Below are 21,044 nucleotides of genomic sequence, written 5' to 3' on the forward strand. Positions count from 1 at the left end.
GTGTGTGGGCGCAATCCTGTAAAAGTAGTTGATGTGAAGCATCAGATTGCAAACAAAAAAGGAATTGATGATATTGTGGGTTAGGGGATAAAATAGTTTGTTATTTACATCCACAAATGGAATTATTGGGCGAATGAATTTTTTTGTTCAAGATAATATGCATCATCACTATCTTTAAATTTGAGCTATCTATCCAATATTCAAACAAGGGTAGTTTGAGAATTTTCAAAATTTGGACAGCAAATGCTCTTGGGGCAACCCAACCAATACGAAAAATATCTGCCCAGAAAAATATCCAATTAGTATTATCTGAATGCAGAGAGAGAGAGAGAGAGAGAGAGAGAGATTGATCGATCATGGCGCTCGTATATTCTTCGGTAGCAACAACACGGCTGCTCAAAGCTGAGAGTTCAGTAGCTGTGGCCTTCAGTGGCAAGGCTACTCGAGGCAGGGCTTCTCGCCTGCATTTTTGGCCAAGCCGAAGTGTGGTGCGAGCTCAACAGCCTCAGGCTGCTCCTCCCACCGAGCGCTTTGACGTCAGCAGCAACTGTGTCCAGCCTGTCTACCGTTCTATTCCAAGCAATTCCCAAGTAAGCGCTCTCTCTCTCTCTCTCTCTCTCTCTCTCTCTCTCTCTCTGTGTGTGTGTGTGTGTGAGAGAGAGAGAGAGAGAGATCCAATATCGTCCACTGGGGTCACATATGACCCTTGGGACCAAAGATGTATACAAAACTGTTTCGCCTCTCTAGAAGGGGAGGGTGTAAAGTGTCTCCCTTTCACATGAGAGAGGGCATTGTCCACAACCTTGAATGGAGAGGTCTTACCATTAGCGGTCTCATGGAAGGGCTCGGTGGCAGTGTCTAACTCTAGTTTACAAGCAAAAGAAAAACTACTGGTTATGTGGGATCATGGGGGGCTGCTTTAACAGACCGAAAGTCTTCAACAATTGTGCGTCCTCCACAATAGACTGCCCATTTGCGAGCTGCTTTGGCTTCATGAACCTTGGTAAGCTCTTCTCTCTTACACTAGAGTTGCATAGGAGTCAAATCCTTTGCAAACCAAAACCCCGTGTCCTTGAGATTCTTTGATTGGTACATCATGGTATCACGAGCTACTTTGGACTTACATGTAATGATTTCATGAGAGCCACCATTTTTGGTGGCATGTGAGGCTATGGACTGAACCTGTGATGTGTCAAACATTGTATCCACTTGACCGTTGGCATTAAACTAGCAAGTTGACGTACTGAAACGTGGAAATTACTTGCCGTCTACCACTATTGAGGCCGTCTTGTGATTCGTAGATTGAGGGATGCAACATCTGGACGTTTGAACTCGCATAGGTCTTTGTTGACATGAGTTTGGATCTTGGATGGAAGACTTGCGATGATCTCTTGAACCTGTGCTTGAACAGTATTCAAGGCCTTTGCCTCCATCCCAGCTTCAGCGGTAGAATGTTCCTCGTCGAGGTTCGCGAGACGTGCTTCAACTGCATCTAGGCGTTGTCCAAGGAGGAGGCCCGAGGTTCTCTAGTAACGCTTGGACTGTGCTTGGAAGGCATCCCAAACTGAGGCTCGTATGCTGGGCGGTTTCTTAGGAGTCCGCATCAGAGATGCAAAAGACTTTCTCCCAGTAGAGACGACGGGGCTAGAAAAAGGTGTACCTGGAGGTATGCGACTAGCAGTGACTATGTTTGTTGCTAAACTGAGGAATCAGCTACATTATTGTCTGTAGACATTGGGCACATGGATGAGCTCAAATGTCTACTAGCTTTACTTTGCCGACAAGATTCGGGCCTCTTGACATTTCATTAAAGGCTCTCTGAAGCTTACACTAGAAAAGGACCTGGGCCTTTGTCTCAATGCAAAAGAGACTAGTGTATTTCACTCAGCAGATCCACCTAACACAACTAGGAGTTGTTTGTTATAATTACCATGCCAAATGCCCCTTTGAAGGAGCAGTTATTGGTTCAGATTTTGTCATCGCGATTCGCATCCTTCATGTGTCCCACATGAACCTCGGTAAGGCGTCTTCTGAAAGTGATGTTATTTATTGCAACACAACACAATCTATGTAGGATATAGGCTTGAAAAGTCCATCTGCCATGTTTAAGATGTCAATTGAAAATTTTCACTAAGGGAGGGTCTTTTTCTGGTGAGTCATCTTGTTCAAGGGCTTTGATGCTCAATTGTCAGACCCATAGCATAAAGCCATTTCATTGACTTCATGCTCTTGAGATCTCTTCTTTTGGTGTAGATCAGTATGTCTTGTGCTGATTGTCTTGTCATGGTTGTAGAGATGTAGAGATAGGATTCAGGAGGGACACTCAATCACGGTGGCATCTCATCGCGCATACCCTACTTGGAGTTACATGATGCTTCATTGTCTCGGTTGATTCAAGATGCTTGGGCACACACTGGTTCTGCCGATCCCGCGTCCCATCTGGTTACATGCATCATTGCGTCTTTCGAGACTGCATACTAACAACTGCAGAGAGGCGACGAGGCGTGTTCCACAGGTAGCGAGAGTTACAAACTGTTTGAGTTGCATACGCCGGCAACTCCAGGAGTTTCCAGGAGATGCGTTCCTAAGAGAGCGCGAGGTTGACACCAAAGAGATACTTAGTCACATTTAGATTAAGAAATCCGAATTCACCTATCATGCTTTGATCTTGACATGGATATCCAAAGTAGATAGGATGAATAAGGATTTCTTTGCACACTTCCGGGAACGTTCCAAGGGGACTTCCATTAGAGTGTTTTGTGATTTTGCAGACAGGTTACATATGGATCCTGATTCCTGATGAGGTCCTGGACATAGCTTGAGATTATTTTGAACGTTTGTTTACTGCTGATCAGCTTACTGATGATATTTTGCGTGCTAAAGAAGAGGTTTGGTCACATGTGCAGCCAGTGGTTACAGAGGTTATGTGCCATAAGCTAGTGGCTCCCTTCTCTATGTAGAGATGCATGACGCAATGCTTGGCCTCGACAATGCCTCTTGTCGTGGGGAGGATGGGTTGACTAGACATTTCTATTTGCAGTTCTGGGATGCTCTCAACCTCGTTATGCTTTCCGATTTATATCACAACAGCTTTGTTCAAATTGCTGTCAAAACGGTGGATGTAGGGGAGGACTTAGAACCCAGAATGTGGGCACAGCGAGCCTTCCACATGGTCCACAGTGTAATGCTACATACTGTGGTAAAAACTATGTCGCTATGGTAGAAATCCAATTCATGTCCTGCATCTGGTATCATTTGTAGGGTGCCTGCTCTCTCTCTCTCTCTCTCTCCATCTGGTATCATTTGTAGGGTGCCTGGTTTCCTACGACGTTAAAACTCTCTTCTTCTTCTTCTCCTTCTCTCTCTCTCTCTCTCTCTCTCTCTCTCTCTCTCTCTCTCTCTCTCTCTCTCTCTCTCTCCCCGTCCATTGATAGTGACAGGATGAGGACCAGGAGAGCATATGATCATGATGGCCTAATAGCAGAGCATTTTATACATGCCAGAGACTGCTTGCACAACTTCTTGCACTGATGTTCAACCGTGCCATGTGCGAGGGCCTTCCTGATACTTGGAGTTTGTCTACTATCGTACCTATCTTCAAGTCAATGGACCCTATTGAGCATGGGAACTACCGCACTATCATGATTGGACACACATTGGCACGGTTGTAAGCATCCATCCTTGAGCAGCAGTTGAGTAGATGGGCAAAGAGAGAGGGTGTACGGGGAGCAGGACAACCGGGTTTCAGGAGAGGTTTTTCTACTCTTGATCATATTCTGACATTCAAAGCCATTATTGAGGAGGGACATCACGTGGGAGACGGCTCTATTGTTGCTTTGTGGATTTTCGCAAAGCCTTCGATACAGAGCCCAGAGCTAGATTGATTGCGCAAAATGCAGGAGATGGGGGTAGCCACAGAGTTGATCTGGGGGATCATGGCTCTATACAGGTCAGTAGTGGGGCATGTACGTACTCCAGAGGAGATTTCTGATTTGATTCACTCCACTGTCGAGTGAAACAGGGCTGCCCACTATCTCCTACACTATTTGGCATGTACGTAAATGAGGTTGCTCACCACATTGAGAGGGATGGTGATGAAGAGCAGAGTTGGCAGGGACATGGATCCCACTATTGTTATATGCTGATGATAGTGTTGATTTCTGACGACTCAGATGTTAGGTGCAGCGGAATGAATGTTGTATTTTCTCAAGATTAGTGATCTTTATTACTCAAGGTTTCTTTTAGTTCTTAGGGAAGGAGAGAGCCTTCCTTCTTGTAGAGTGTTGTGATCACGAACAAAGTGAGTGGATATTGTGCGTGCAAGTGAATGAGGCTGAGAGAAGGAGAGAGAAGAGATACGACACCCGAGAGGTTGTAAAACCCTCCTCCGAAGGCCCCACTCTCGTCGGCGAGTGGTCTACTTTGATGGCACAAAGGTGTACAATGCGAATGCAATGGACAGATGCAAGTTGGACTATGCCAATGACGACGGCTAAGGCTGAAATCTGTGATCTTCTAGGGCTGAATTCGGGGTTGTCTTTGTGGCTGAAAATGACTGTTTTCTTGCTGTTTTAATGGCTGAAAATGACTGATTTGTCAAGGGTTCTGCTGATGATAAAAACGCTGAGTTCCTGTACCTGCTAGGCTGTGTTTTATGGCAGATTTACACCTGCTGAAAAACGCTGCAATGGCTGATGATCAGGCTGGAAAAACGCTACCAAAAGGCAGGCTTCCCTAGCGTTAGTGCTTGCTGAAAAACGCTGATGTGAGGGGGGTCCTAAAGCTGATAAAAAGCCACAAAATGCTGAGGTTCTGCTGTGGATGCCTAGCGTTAGTGAAGGCTGAAAAACGCTGATGGGGATCAGGTCAAAACGCCAGGTTCAGGTGCTTCTTGGCGATGGTTTGCTGTAGGGGAGAAACGCCAAAGGGTGGATCTTGTAGGCGAGGCTTCTTGTGAAGAAAACGCCAAGGGAAGGTTGGTCTAATGCTAAGGGGGGGGTACTGCTGAGAAGTTGCCTGTTGAGTGGGAAGCTCCTGCTGCCTCTTCTGCCAGAAAGTGCTAACTTGGGTTTGCTTATATATTAACTTAGCAAAATTGCCCTACCTACTTTTGTTGGAAAGTCACTTAAAAATAATAAGTGAAAATACCAATAAATAGGAAAATAGGCTAAATGCACTGGAAAATTCCCCTAACTGATGCTAATGGATTCTGATGGGAATTTCGATGATCATGTTGTGTGCAACCGGAGTATATGCATCTATGCTAAGTGACTGGGCATGCACGGTCTACGAATAGACTCACAAAAGTGCCATATCACTGCTAATCTAAATTGATTGAACTGTAGGGAACCTTGCTGTGGTGTAGCTTGTCCATGGACACATAGGGTTGGGATGTGTCACGTGACATCCCCTCCTTTTCAAAGTGAGGTAGTGGTACCGAACTGTATGGCGTCGAGGGAGATCGCCAATAGTATCCGGAATCCTGGAAGGGACTCTTCGCCGGCCCACTCTGATGTGTGGGTCGTGCGGTACTTGAACTTCATAAAGGTCTGCAACGCTTGCTTCTTTGGGCCGCGCGAAAGCGACACAAAGTCGTTTGAATCTCCTTCCTTGCTTCAACTTCGTCTAGAATCATGCTTCTTCCATCGTCAAGAATCTCCATGGCTGAAAATTCCTGAAACTATCTCCAACACAAAACCATGAATATACCCATTCCATGTAAAGTGAAGGAAAAAAATCTTGTCTTCGCTACAGACTGTGTATGCAATGTAGATGAATATAGAGACGGAGTGACAACCCGTTCATCAAACACATGCAAACAATGAGATTGAATCTTTTCTGTTTGATCAAAATCAATGAACTTTGGCAATTCACAACGGAAATGCCCATGCTCGGTGCTCATACTATCATGTGCTCTTTCGGAAACTGTGTCATGCCACGGAAGAGACATGGAATGTGACTTCCTAACATACAAACTTTTCAGCTTTTCATGAACAATCCGCATACATTCGTGCTCATCCATGAGAGAAACGTGCTCAACATACAGTATGTCATGCCTAGGACAAGGGATCACATAACGATGCTGACTAAAATACAGGAAACCGTCACGAATGAAACACTCGAACAACGCGTGCGTATCAATTATGCGAACACACAATACTTCCTGTGAGGGTTCTTTGGACCAAGGCTCGAGAGTCAAGATCGCTTCTTCGGGATCTATCGAATCGTCTTGTGGGGGATCTGTGGACCTCGACTCGAAAGCCAAGATCGATTCTTGGTGATTGATCGAATCTACAACGAGGTTAGTTTCGCTAGGAAAAGCATCCACTAACACATCATCCTTGTGAACAATCACATCATCTTTATGCAATTCATCATGCTTGTGAGAAATCACATCTTGATCATGCAAATCATCATGCTTGTCATTGTCATCCAAATCATCATGCAAATCATTGTCATTCAAAACATCATCATGCTTCACACAATCATGCAAATCCTGTGTATCATGCTTTGGAGAAGAAGAGATTGAGAGAGTCTTCTTTTCCCGAATTTCTTGCATCGGTGTCGACACTTGAGAAAAGAGTCGCAACATCTCTTGCATTCGTGCTTTGTTCTCGCGATAAAATTCTGCTTGTCTTGCTTTGTTCGCTCGATCAAATTCTGCTTCTCTTGCTTTGGCTTCCAAGCGTGCTTGCTCGTTCTCACGCGCTATGGCTGCCATTCTTTCTTGGTACTTACACTCGATGGCTGCCATGTCTTCTTCGTAGGCTTTTCTTTCTGCTTCTCGTTCGGCATCTCTTGCTTTGTCTTCTAACTTCTTGTCCATCATCCTCTTGTTGAAAGCCTCCATAGGAGTTAGTGCAATTGGTGTCGTAGATGGGGAAGGGTCGGAAAAACCTCTTGGTGGGGAAAATTCTTCTTCGCCTCTCTCATGCTCATCACCTCCAAGCGAAGTATCCATTCCGCTTCGAGTGATGACCATTCTGCAATCGTGGGTTCTTGTGGGTTCTTAAGTTCACGAGGAACTTGGGTTCTTGAGGGTCTTGAGGTTCTTGAGGTCTTTGATTCGTGAGAATCTTGGGTTCTTGAGGTTCTTGAGTCTTGAGGGTCTTGGGTTCTTGGGGTTCTTGAGGTTTTCTTTCGCTTGCAAATCGCGTTGGAGAAGGATCTTCTCTTCACCCGAGTTCTACTCCTTTCTGCGGGCGCACCCCTTGGCGGCCTTGCGCTCACACCAAGGTTGCTTTTTCCCACCTCACGTCGATTCGCCGGCCGCTAAGTGCACGGTCCACTCTCAATGAGTGAAAAGAGACACAAGGGGAGGCTGGACAAGCCTTTCTTTCTTGGGATTCCTGTCACTCTTCAACAAAACACGATTAGGAGTCGACACGCCCAAGTAAACTTTGGTTCGTGCGATCGCAACAAGCAAAAAAAATTCTTGTGGTTCTTTCCTTGAGTAATGCAGAACACTTCCAAAGCTCTGATACCAATGTTAGGTGCAGCGGAATGAATGTTGTATTTTCTCAAGATTAGTGATCTTTATTGCTCAAGGTTCCTTTTAGTTCTTAGGGAAGGAGAGAGCCTTCCGTCTTGTAGAATGCTGTGATCACGAACAAAGCGAGTGGATATTGTGCGTGCAAGTGAATGAGACCGAGAGAAGGAGAGAGAAGAGATACAACACCCGAGAGGTTGTAAAACCCTCCTCCGAAGGCCCCACTCTCGTCGGCGAGAGTGGTCTACTTTGATTGCACAAAGGTGTACAATGCGAATGCAATGGACAGATGCAAGTTGGACTATGCCGATGACGACGACGGCTAAGGCTGAAATCTGTGATCTTCTAGGGCTGAATTCGGGGTTGTCTTTGTGGCTGAAAATGACTGTTTTCTTGCTGTTTTAATGGCTGAAAATGACTGATTTGTCGAGGGTTCTACCGATGATAAAAACGCTGAGTTGTTGTACCTGCTAGGCTGTGTTTTATGGCAGATTTACACCTGCTGAAAAACGCTGCAATGGCTGATGATCAGGCTGGAAAAACGCTACCAAAAGGCAGGCTTCCCTAGCGTTAGTGCTTGCTGAAAAACGCTGATGTGAGGGGGGTCCTAAAGCTGATAAAACGCCACAAAATGCTGAGGTTCTGCTGTGGATGCCTAGCGTTAGTGAAGGCTGAAAAACGCTGATGGGGATCAGGTCAAAACGCCAGGTTCAGGTGCTTCTTGGATGGTTTGCTGTAGGGGAGAAACGCCAAAGGGTGTATCTTGTAGGCGAGGCTTCTTGTGGAGAAAACGCCAAGGGAAGGTTGGTCTAATGCTGAGGGGGGGGTACTGCTGAGAAGTTGCCTGTTGAGTGGGAAGCTCCTGCTGCCTCTTCTGCCAGAAAGTGCTAACTTGGGTTTGCTTATATATTAACTTAGCAAAATTGCCCTACCTACTTTTGTTGGAAAGTCACTTAAAAATGATAAGTGAAAATACCAATAAATAGGAAAATAGGCTAAATGCACTGGAAAATTCCCCTAACTGATGCTAATGGATTCTAATGGGAATTCCGATGATCATGCTGTGTGCAACCGGAGGATATGCATCTATGCTAAGTGACTGGGCATGCATGGTCTACGAATAGACTCACAAAAGTGCCAGATACTGCTAATCTAAATTGATTGAACTGACGGGAACCCTGCTGTGGTGTAGCTTGTCCACGGACACATAGTGTTGGGATGTGTCACGTGACATCGGAGGGAAGCATCACTTAGATGCTTTGTACAAATTTGCCCCACGATAGTGGATTGTCTTATAACCTGGGGAAAACCAAGGTTATGGTGTTTAACACCACACCACAGTGGGTGAGGAGGTCAGCACCCACATTTACATATGGCCAAGAGATGGTGGAGTATACAGATGCATACACCTATCTTGGGGTAGTCTTCAGTGGACGGGTGTTTTCATTAAGGAGAGCAGCATAGACTAGATTGATGAGAGCTTATGCAACATTGGGAGGATTGGAGAAGATGTGTTCGCAAGTTCAGTTTCACGAACCTCGAACAAAGCTATGGCTTTTTGACACTCTAGTGGCTTCAGCTATGCTTTACGGGGTTCAGTTTTGGGGACCCTCAGTGGACCACCATCGCATATCTGGTAGCACTTATGGATGGAGATGTATGGGGAGGCCTCTAGTCTCTATGATTTCACGGATGATTGGGGCTAAGTCCTTAGTGCCACATGAGATTATCGAGCCGAGCTTGCTGCCCCCCCTCTCGTGGTCGAGGCCTTACTAGATCAATATCCTTCATGCATAATTTATGGGACCTCCCCAAAGATAGACATGCTCAGCTAGCCCTTGAGTCATCGCGACAGCTAGCGCTACAGGGGACCACAGCATGTTGGTACGGGCAGATGATATCATGGTTTCAGCCTCAGCATGGATAGATTGCCTCCGTTCTAGTACTCCTTGGATGCACCCTCCCTATCTCTCGCATGGACAAAGATCACTAGACTCATACGTCAGGATTTGATTCAGCTAGATACCAAGAGCACATGGATACAGCCGATACAAGAGTTCTACACGAAGACGGCTTTCTATAAAGAACATTTTCTCCAACTAACAAAGGATGGATATGTGATCAGACCGGCCTATATGGACACTCATTTATCCTATGGGATACAATGTGCTGTTGGTCAGATGCGCACATCATTGCATCAGCTAGAGATTGAGACTGTAGATTTAGAAGAGTACCAACAAAGGGCAGGATATGCCGGTTGTGTCGTATAGAGCCAGAGACAAAGTTAAATCACATTTGTCATTGTCCGGTATACTATGAGATATGAGGCCGCTTTCATTGTCTATTCAAAGAGGGCTTTGGACTGCTCGCTAGGGTGATGAGATATCAAGATCAGAGATGCCTTGGGTTGTTTTTGCTAGAGTTGCGTACACACAGGGAGAGTCTCTTCAGGAGATCAGGCAGTGGGAGACATTCATAGAGGGAGATCATTGACTTATTTAGAGCAGGGACTCAACAGCCAGACAAGCATGCTTCATAGCAGACTTCAGAGCCCACTTATACCAGAGGTATATTAGTTGACAAAGCCATTGAGCTTGAGAGAGCTAGACACCCATGTCTACGAAGGCGACCACGACATCGTGCCATGCTTCATAGCAGACTTCAAAGCCCACTTATACCAGAGGTATATTAGTTGACAGAGCCATTGAGCTTGAGAGAGCTAGACGCCCATGTCTATGAAGGCGACCACGACATCGACGGAGGCTCCATTAGAGGATCAAGACTATTCTAGCAAGAGATGGGAGATGCCCAGTACGACTATTTACAGAGGTGGACATTGACGAAGCTCTTCAGCAACCGATGCAACACTTTCTCGGACAACGCGCGATGCCGAGCATGCTGAGTCATTGATGATGATGATGATGATGATGTTAGTCTCACTTTACTTCATTTTTATTTTTGTACCCAAACAGTGGATTAGATCCACCAAGATTGTATCAGTTTGGTCTCATAGGTCATTTTGGCCTTTTGAAGACGTTTAATATAACATTTCATTTCATTCTCTCTGTGTGTGTGGCGCACACAAGAAAAGGGGCTGTATTCTGTGTAGATAAGAGACCTCGAGAGATGCTCAATGGCCTATCACCCAAAGGAAGTGCAATAGAGGAGTGGTCTATACGATGAATGTAAAATGAACCACTATGGGGAAGCACAAATGCCATGTGATGTGACCCTGATCTCGACAAAAAAGAGCTGACGATCGCACCCATGTATGAAGAAAGGCGCATCGACGCTGCAACACTGCTCTGGAGGAGTCGGATAAAGAATCCCACTGATAACAAAGAGTATGCAGTAGCTTTGTCCAGATGGCTGTCAAAATGGTGGACGTAGGGGAGAACTGTGAGCCCATAATGTGGGCACATCGAGCCTTCCACATCGTCCAAAGTGTGATGCTGCATATTGTGGTGAACATTGTGTCTCGTTGGCGGAGAGCCAGCTGGTGACCTGCACCTGGGATCATCTATAGAGTGTCTATAACCCAAGGTAGTAAGCATGAAGACTCAATCTGTCAGCAAGCTGTGAAAAAAGGTGCGACCTCGGAAATTGCAAAAGCCGGGCAACTGCTCCCCATGTACAAACCAATCGTGGGCGCCCACTCTAATCAATAAACGCTATCCACACTGGTTGCGCAAAAGGACAAACCCAAAAACAATGCCGCATAGACTCAAGCTCTAAAGTACATCGCTGACAAGTTGTGTCATGATCAGTGACTGTCGACCAAGTACCAACAAGCAATCCTGCACGTGCTATCATCCACACAAAAAAAAACGTTCTGCGGCTGATCCGGAGGGTCCAAGTGCATGACCAAAACTGTCTCTGGAAAGTGGGGAGGATGCACTAATCTTGCCATACCTCTGACTGGCGTGGACGGTGAGGAGGGTGCCGAGTCTTCAAAAGAAGTCTCCTCCCAAGAGTGATAGAGTACTCAAAAAAAGATAAGAGGGGCTCCATCATCGCTCAACAAAGGCCACTGCCACTCACCAAGATCCCACTCCAACTGAACAAGTGGCTTTCCTCTCCAAATCCAAAGTCTTCAAAGTGGTGTCTCCTCAGTAGTGAAAACTGGGTCAACACAGGATCTCCTCAGGAAAGAGTCTACCACTCTAACAGGCTGCCAATGGGCAATCAACTGCTGATTAAGAAAACCTCACCCTAAAACTCTCTCTAACAGACTTGGACATTCCAAGTCGGGAATCTACCACAACACACGTGAGCAAACTAAAAGAACTGAGAGAGAGAGAGAGAGAGAGAGAGAGAGAGAGAGAGAGAGAGAGAGCACGGCGAAACTCCGCGCCCAGAGAGATTGGCCCCAAAGATTGGCACCCCTTTCGGTATTTCCCCATTATTAATGCGTCAGAAAGTACAATGTCTGAGGGTCCTCGTCTAAGTAGTGCTCCCAAGTGTATCTGCCTAAAATTGAGGTGTCCACGAAGAGCTTCAAGTTTAAAGCATCTGGGTCCCAAAAGTTGGCGCTCCAGCAGCCAATGCAAATCGTGGAAATCCGTACATGTGCCATGTCAGCATCCAACACAATTTGCGGGACGTTCGTACAACGTTGCCACATCAGCATCTCCACGTGATTTGGAGGTCCTGCTTTATTTTAATCCTCTAGTGCCCCTTTGGGCCTTGGCGGACAGGCAGGACCTATAAGTTGGTACAACTTATAAAAGTGAGAGTTTTTCCATTTTTGGCCTTTCCGCTTGGTACTACAAGTTAGTACGAATTCTTCTCTATCTTTTAGTAGGGCTCTGACCTCTTTCTTCTCTATCTTTCAGTAGGGCTCTGACCTCTTTCTATCCGGAGTCTGTCCTCTAGGTCATGCCACGTCATCGCTTTATGACATACCCCCCTCTTGAAAGAAATGTAATCGCCCTCGATTAGGCCTGCAAAACCAACATAAGCCAATAACCAATCCAGTAGACATTGAATCTAAGTACTGACGTACTAGACAACACATATCCAGTACTTGCATGAAGACGACAGTCACCGAACATCCGCATGAAATTCACATCACTATGCATGTCGTGATCTTTGATGAGAATCATGATCATCGTAATGTATTTAGCAATCACATCGAGATCTCACCGATCTCTAGCAGATGTCGGGATTGATTAAATCTTGTTACTATCATATCCACATCACCCCTCAGGTGAACATGACCAAAATGATGCAATCATTTCGTCTTTGAATCATGCACTCAAACATTACACACATGAGAGAACAAACATATCAAATTCATTTAAGGACTTACCATTTCAAAGTAATTATTTTCTTATAGTCATATAACAGAATACCATCAGCCTATCAGTACCCGTGAAATCTCAAGAGAAATCAGTGACTTTGATCCACTTGGGTAATCTGTGACAAAGGAGCGGAATGACTCCCCTCCTGTGCAATCCGTAGTGCACCAGATTCAACCCTTCTGATCATCGGTAACTCTTGGAATAGTCAAAGCTAGATCAAAAGCCTCAAGGTAAAGCTCTAAAATCCGAGGAGTATTTGCTAGGTCCTCCTCCTCCATCCATTTGGCATCCAATGCCGGATAGTTCTTGAACTTTTGACCAAATACTGGCGTATCAGCTTACCTTTCACTTTCCTTTCCTTGCGAGCCACTATCTGTTTTCTGGAATGAGAATCTCCTCTGTCTCTTCCACCTCAGGTTGCTCCTCAGGCTCCCTGTCCACTGGCACCTCATCTATGAAAGGTTTCAATAGACTCACATGAAATGCATTGTGAATCTCCCAAGTATCTGGTAACTTAAGTCTGAAGGATACATCATTTATCGTTTCCTGAATCTGGAAAAGACCATAGTATCTCATACCCAATTTTGTCCAAATGCCATCGTGCCCACTCTTTGTCTTGGGAAGATAAAAAATAAAATTGATTGCTATGCTTTCATAAGGTCGGCTAGTTATAGGCAAAGGTTGCAAAAGACCTTGTGCCTTATGCCTGTCGAACTTGACCCTCGAGCATATCAAACAATTGCGAACAAACTCATCCACAACTTTTTTGAGCCTCTGCCAGTAGAAAAACCGTTCCACACCTTTCAATGTGGTCTCTATGCCACGGTGGCCCGAAAAAGGTGGACAATGGCACTCTGTCAAAACCTTATTTCTCAGTGCTTGTGTAACACACAGGAAGTTCTTCCGCATCAAATAGCCTTCCTTGAGTGAATAGCGTGTAACTACTTCCCCACTCTGTAATCGGTCAAAGATGTCTGCAAAATCTGGATCTATGGCGTACTAATCTACCATATCCTCAAAGCTGTGATGATGAATTGCCGAAATATCCAAAACTAAATGCTTACGTGTCACGTGCGCACTTCACTTGCGCTACGTGGACATGCTTTTGCTATAGTCTAGCGTGAGTCTTAGCAAGGGACCTAGACGGGCACCTTTGTGAGCCTCTAGCAGGACGTGCATGTCTAGGCCGGTCATAGTTGCATACCCTCTCTTGCACAGTACGGCATTTCAGCATATAGGTGTTTTGCCGCATGTGAACCACCTCTTGGCCTTGCATTATTAATAAGTGACTTTAGCATTTTTATGAGATCGTGAGGTGTTTTTTCAGTGTGCTCGACCCATCTTTTTGCACCTATAAAGGGGGCCCTTTGGGGCCTGGGCGCTAGGAGAAGCAGAAGAGGCAGCAACAACATAAGAAAATGCAGACTTCGTGTCGCAAGTAGCACATCATCGTTTTCAGCCTCCTCTCAGCAGCATTTTCAGCCTTGAGCATCAACGTTTTCAGCCCAGATCAGCCAGCGTTTTCAGCCCATGATAGCCTCAGATTCAGCCCTTAGCCTTGTCATGGTTGCAAAATTGAGCCATCAACATCGCTAGCAGTTTCAGCATTCAGCCATAGACTCGTCGTCGTCGTCGTTATCGTAGTCGTCATCGTCATTGACACAGTACCCCATCACCTAGTACCCCTTGTGTTCTGGCTTGGCTCCTGCCTAGCTTTGCGTAAGGACTCATAGAACCCATCAGTACCGCGTCGTCGTCGTCGTCGACATAGAACCCATCAGTATCTCGTCGTCTTCGTCGACATAGAACCCATCAGTAGCTCGTCGTCGTCGTCAACATAGAACCCCTCAGTACCTCGTCATCGTCGTCGACATAGAACCCATCGGTACCTGGTCGTCGTCGTCGTCGTCATTGTCGTCGACATAGAACCTATCAGTACCTTAGTACCCCTCAATACCCATGAGTACCTTCAGCACCCCGTAGTACCCCCCAATACCTACAGTACCCAGTGCCCTTCAGTATCTCAGTAGTACACAGCATCAGTATCTCAGCATTTAGTCATTGTATCAGCATTGTGCAAGAATAAAGAAAGTACTTGCTCTGGCAGCAGAGCAAGGGGGCCCTTGAGGGTTTGGGACCCGACATGCGGAGTCCCCTCTCTCTCTCTCTCTCTCTCTCTCTCTCTCTCTCTCTTGTTAGCCCCCTCCTGCACCAGCCTGCCAGTCCATTTTGCACCAGTTTGTCAGTTCCACACCCCCCAGCTCATCAGCACACTTCAGTCCCGGCTTGCACCTGTTGCTGTCCACCTTCGTAGAGGGAGAAGTACTTCGAAGTTCGCTTAATACAACCACCCCTGGGGGGGGTTGGGGGGGAGCCCTTACGAGGTTGACAAAGCACCCCCAATCTTCTTAAAAACATGGCCCCAAAACAGAAGACATTTACAGAAACACTGGCCTTGAATCCCCCTCTTGTTCCACCAGCTATCAAGCCACAGAACCCCTGGGAGGTGTACATCATGGGAAAAATGAAGAAGCTGCAACAGGAAGTAATCAACCTTACTAGAGAGTTATTAGCCAAAGGAGCTTGGATAGTGAGTCTCGAAGCTCAACTGTTGGATGTCAAAACCAAACAGGATACACAAAAAGCAGCCCAGAAGCAACATCGGGAAGAAAAATCTGAAGCACTACAACAGGACAATATACCAAAGGTAAAATCTGAAACATTTGTCAATGAAGTGTTAACAGTTCTCAAAGAGAATAAAAGAGTGAAAAGCTTGGAGAGAGACATCAGAATTGGGGTCTTACCAGAACGTTGGTCAATGGGTACAAACCCCGACGAACAGTTGAAAGGATATATCTTGGATGTAGACATAATTAAAGAAAGACTCGTTAAAATAGTACCTTTTGTAGACCTTGGTGACCCAATTGACATTCAAATTAAAGGGAAACAGGCCAGAGTTCGATATTATGATATAGATGATAAAATTAAAGTTATGAGACAGACCAGGTCATTACAAGGTACATCAGTGTGGATTTCAGATGAGTTGACACCCCTACAGCTAAAGAATAGAGCCAGTGAATTGGCCAAAGTCAGAGAAGCAAGGAAACAAGGAAAATGGGCAGTTTACAGAGGAGGAAAAGCTATTATCAGAAAATTCAAGACCACATCCCCCTTGTCAAAGACATGGACTTGACACATGCACACATCTAGTCGCATTATGCGCATGGTGATTCTATCATTTGTAACATCTAACTCTCATGAGTCATGAGAGCCTTCAGGTTAGTTGGCACATGCACTTTTCTTATTTGATGATACCCAGAGTGGATTGTAATCAAAGTTGTATCTGATTGTCCTATTGGCCAGCTTTGGCGTCGACAAGGACGTTAAAACTTAATAGAACTCTCTCTCTCTCTCTCTCTCTCTCTCTCTCTCTCCACCTGCTCTCTCTCTCCACCTGAGATGGTACAAAGGGCCATCGACAGAATGAAGAAGGCATATGATCATGACAGTCTGGTATCGGAGCACTTTATACATGCCAGGGATATGCTGATGGAGGTTCTCGTAGTGTTGTTCAATCGTGCCATGCGTGAGGGATTACCTGAGACTTGGAGATTGTCTAATATTGTGCCCATCTTCAAGGCTGGTGACCCTACAGAGCCTGGGAACTACCGCACTATCATGGTTGGACACACATTGGCACGGTTGTATGCATCCATCCTGGAGCAACACTTGAGTAATTGGGCAGAGGGCGAGGGGGTACGAGCAAAGGGTCAAGCCGGCTTCAGGAGGGGTTTCTCCACTCTTGATCGTATTTTGACACTCAGGGCCACCACTGAGGAGGGCAGAGCACATGGGAGACGAATTTATTGTAGCTTTGTGGACTTTCGTAAAGCATTTGACATGGTACCAAGAGCTCGATTGATGCGCAGACTACAGGAGATGGGGGTGCCCATAGAGGTGATTTGGGGGATTATGGCTTTGTACAGATCAGTGATGGGACAGGTACGCACTCCGAAAGGGGTATCTGATTTAGTTCACTCTACCATTGGAGTGAAACCGGGCTGCCCATTGTCTCCTACTCTATTTGGTATGTATGTTGATGAGGTGTCTGATTACATCGATAGAGAGGGTGACAGAGGTGCACAGCTGGCAGGGACGTGGATCCCATTGTTGCTATATGCTGATGATATTGTGCTGATATCTGACTCACCAGAAGGTATGCAACGACAGTTGGATGCACTACGCAATTTTGCAGAGGATAGTGGATTGTGTGTAAACCTAGGTAAAACCAAGGTTATGGTGTTTAACACCACACCGCAATGGGTCAGGAGATCAGTACCCGCTTTCAAATATGGTCAGGAGATTGTGGAGTATACAGATGCCTACACTTACCTGGGGGTGGTCTTTACTGGGCCGAGATTTTCCTTGAGAAGAGCAGCAGAGACTAGACTAACTAGAGCTGGTGCGGCTCTGGGAGGAATGGAGAGGATGTGTTCACAAGTTTAGTTCCAAGAACCTAGGACAAAGTTATGGCTCTTTGATACTTTGGTTGCCTCTCCTATGTTATATGGGGTGCAGGTTTGGGGACCTTCTAAAGGCCAAGATGGATGGAGGCGTATGGAGAAGCCCCTGGTATCTATGATCTCTCGGCTAATTAGAGCCAAGGTTTCTGTACCGCATGATATCATTCGAGCGGAATTAGCTGCCCCCCCTATGGAGATTGAGGCGCTCACAAGATCGGTCTCCTTTGTACACAGTCTGTGGAATACTACCAGAGACAGATATGCCAGGGTGGCTCTTGAGTCCTCCAGACAATTAGCTCTTAATGGGGATACATCATGCTGGTATGCTCAGATGACATCATGGTTTCAGACACATGGTTTCACCATGGACAGGTTGCCTCCTTTTCAATACTCTCTTCAAGCACCCTTGAGGTCTCTGACACGGGTAGAGATTAATAGACTCATCCGTCAGGATTTGATCCAGTTGGACACGAGGAGGACATGGATAGAGCCGTTACAAGAGTTGGGCACAAAGATGGCTTTCTATAGAGAGCATCTTCTCCACCTCACGGGGGATGGGTTTGTAATTCGACCTAGCTATATGGACACGCATCTTTCGCATGGTTTGCGTTGTGCCATTGGCCAGATACGCACATCCTCACATCAGCTCGAGATTGAGACTGGCAGATTCAGAGGGACACCACCAAATAACAGAATATGCCGCTTATGCCATCTAGAGCCAGAGACAGAAGTACATTACATATGTCATTGCACAGTGTACTATGAGATACGAGGTCGTTTTCACTGTCTATTCAGAGAAGGTTTCGGGCCTCTATCTAGGGTCATGAGTTATGAGGATCAAAGATGTCTTGGGCTTTATCTACTTGAGTTACACAAGCATAGAGAAACCTTACTGAGGAGAGGTGAAGAGAGACATCCCCAGAGACAGATCACAGATTTCTTTACACTAGATACGGTACACGAATAGACAGAGGAGCAACCAACGATGGTGGAGAGGTCTACCCGCACTACTGGCATTCTCATAGACCGAGCATTGGAGCTAGGGAGATCTAGACGACCCCGAGGGAGGAGAGGAGTTACACAATTTCGAAGGAGGCTATGGCAAAAGATTCAAGCCATACTCTTTCGTCGTCCAGAATGCAGATGAAGATGAATCTCTACTACCCTCCCATATTGTCTTCACATTGTACTGCTTAGTTTAGGATCCCGCGGTATTTATATTTTGTTATCCTAGTTTAATTTATTTTGTTAATCTGACTTTGTATCAGATACACCGCATTGTAACTTTCTGGTCTCATAGGTCACTTTGGCCTTTTGAACTTTGAAGACGTTAATATAACATTTCATTTCATTTCTCTTTCTCTCTCAGAGTTCAGTTTCAGAGTTCAGTTCTTTCAAGTGAAGTGAAGTAACCTTGTGTTTGTTCGGAATACTAGATCCAAGCAGAACCCTTAAACACTTCGGTTGCACCTGGCGTTGGTATCGGAGCTCTATGCGTGCTTCAGCTTCGCGAACGCAGGGGAAGAACCATGAAGAACCCAAGCAGAACCAAGAACCCAAATAACCTCTCTCAGTTTTTTTTTCCTGAAAGAATCTTGGAGTCCCGATCTCGGACTTATTAGCTCCCGTCTTCATCGCTATGTCTTTGAATGAAGATCGACATCGGATACACGAAAACCCAAATCTTGAGTACCAAGATCTACTTGCCTCGTATGCGGATATGGGAGGAGTTGGTGCAAGGATCCCTAACCTCTCTTCAGCATTCGCATTTGCATGTAGCGTGCATCCACTTCCATCGACAAGCAACCCTTGGAAATACCTCCAAGCACCCTTACCTTTCATCTTCACCTGCAATGTTTTCACGGCAAGGCTATTCGAGTGGTCGTACTTACTCGCAAGCGAGAGTCACCACCAAGGTTGGTATTCTGCGACAGTAGTAAGCTTGCCTAGCAACTCGTATGGTCGGTGTTTATATCACACTAGACCTACATCTGCAATATCCACCCATTTGGAGGAATCTTCATTGGTTATGCACAAGCATCAGAAGCATTCAGGATCAGAAGTATAGAGAGAAGTTCGGCAGTCTGCAGTATCCACCCGTTTGGAGGAATCTTCATTGGTTATGCACAAGCATCAGAAGCATTCAGGATCAGAAGTATAGATAGAAGTTCAGCAGTTGTGCCTCACCTTCAAGAGGGGGGATGTCGTGCGCACTTCACTTGCGCTACGTGGACATGCGTCTGCTATAGTCTAGCATGAGTCTTAGCTTAGGACCTAGCTTGGCACCTTTGTAAGCCTCTAGCAGGATATGCATGTCCATTTGCTCAGTTGCTGCTCGAGAATGGATGCGTATAACCGTGCTAATGTGTGAGTTGTGACCGATCATAATAGTACGGTAGCTCCCAAGCTCCATAGGGTCTCCTGCCTCTAGGATAGGCACGATAGTAGACAAACTCCCAAGTATCAGGCAGGCCCTCACACATAGCACGATTGAACATCTTAGCTAGAAGCTCTGCAAGCATATCTTAGGCATGAATAAAATGCTCGGCCACTAATCCCTCACGATCATAAGCTCTCCCTTGCTTCATCGTGTCAATGGCTTTTCTTACCATCTCCGCTGTAAAGAAGACATGCATGTGGGCATGGCTCTGGTGGATCCAGTAGATGTGGCTGCCCCGACATTGTATATAGGGATGTTGCATATCGGCCCCACACCTCCGGAGAAGTAATAGCTAGAGCGGGAGGGGATTCATGAAAAAGCCGCCAAGCCTCAACTGAATCTTGATTGAAATATAGGTGGTATAACTCTTGCTTAAGGCTAGCTAGAAAGGCCCTCTTCTCCCGACATACCAAACGCCGGAAGGCAATACGCGACTGTCTATGAGTGATGACTCCCAGAGAAACCTCTTTGTAGCCGGGCTCTCAAATCTCTGCACTCCTCATCATACCAATTGTTCTAGGGCATAGTCCCAGAATGGCGTCCCTGCTCTCCCTAGCCGCATACCATACAGTCTCTGTTAGAATATGGGTGAGCTCCTTCAAAGGTCGTCCTGGATCCTCTGTGCATAGGCGTCTATAAATCCCATCCGTGTAAACAGAGTCCGTCTACAAAGTGAAAGTATATCTTGTAGGACCTCTTGTTCGTGTCCTCTGAGCTGTGGTGAAATGGAAGGAGATATCCAGTGTCAAAAGGGCATGGTCAAGTGCTATCCCAATGGGCCGGGGTCCAACTGTGAAATCCTCAATATGGGAAAGAAAGCTCGGTGTGGCCATAATATAATCCACTGTGCTAGCCCCGTGAAGAAGTGGGAAGCAAGTAAACCCGGTGGTTGCTGGGAATCTCTGTAAGCCATTAAGTATGGCTAACCCATGTGCGGTGCCCATATATAGTAAGTATCTCCTATACTCTTTACATTTTGTATCTTGTGAGCGTCTGTCCCGCCCCATGTGTATGGTCACTGGTGTCTGGCTCTCTCAACATCTCCTCCGAGACATCATAGAAGACTGTCTGATGGTTGCTCGTTCCAGCATTGAAGTCCCTCAGGAGAAGGATGTCCCTATCCCTAGAGAACTCCTATATGTCATCATCAAGCATAGAGAAAGGAGACTCTCCTCTAGGTGACGCATAGGTTGATGTACTTGGAGCAAAGTAGCATATGGCAATAAAGAGAAATCTGTTTATGTCTTTTTCAATCTCACCCACAGGTACATGTTTGATCGTCTCTCGGA

The 21,044-nt window shown here is 46.0% G+C and overlaps 1 protein-coding gene across 2 annotated transcripts in view; it reads left to right on the plus strand.

The window, feature by feature from the left end:
- Positions 1-285: 285 nt before the first annotated feature.
- The window catches only part of LOC147421073 (uncharacterized), a 31,282-nt gene continuing 10,523 nt past the window's right edge, over positions 286-21,044 (plus strand). The window contains exon 1 of one of the 2 annotated variants that reach the window (XM_086503934.1): positions 286-590. In XM_086503934.1, coding sequence (XP_086360060.1) covers positions 357-590 — 234 coding nt within the window. In that variant the 5' untranslated portion in view covers positions 286-356. The remainder of the gene's footprint in view (positions 591-21,044) is intronic. The other variant, XM_086503933.1, reaches the window with a different exon arrangement.

Source organism: Adiantum capillus-veneris, chromosome 28 (assembly GCF_014529385.1).
Source record: "Adiantum capillus-veneris isolate H3 chromosome 28, ASM1452938v2, whole genome shotgun sequence".
Lineage (NCBI taxonomy): Eukaryota > Viridiplantae > Streptophyta > Polypodiopsida > Polypodiales > Pteridaceae > Adiantum > Adiantum capillus-veneris.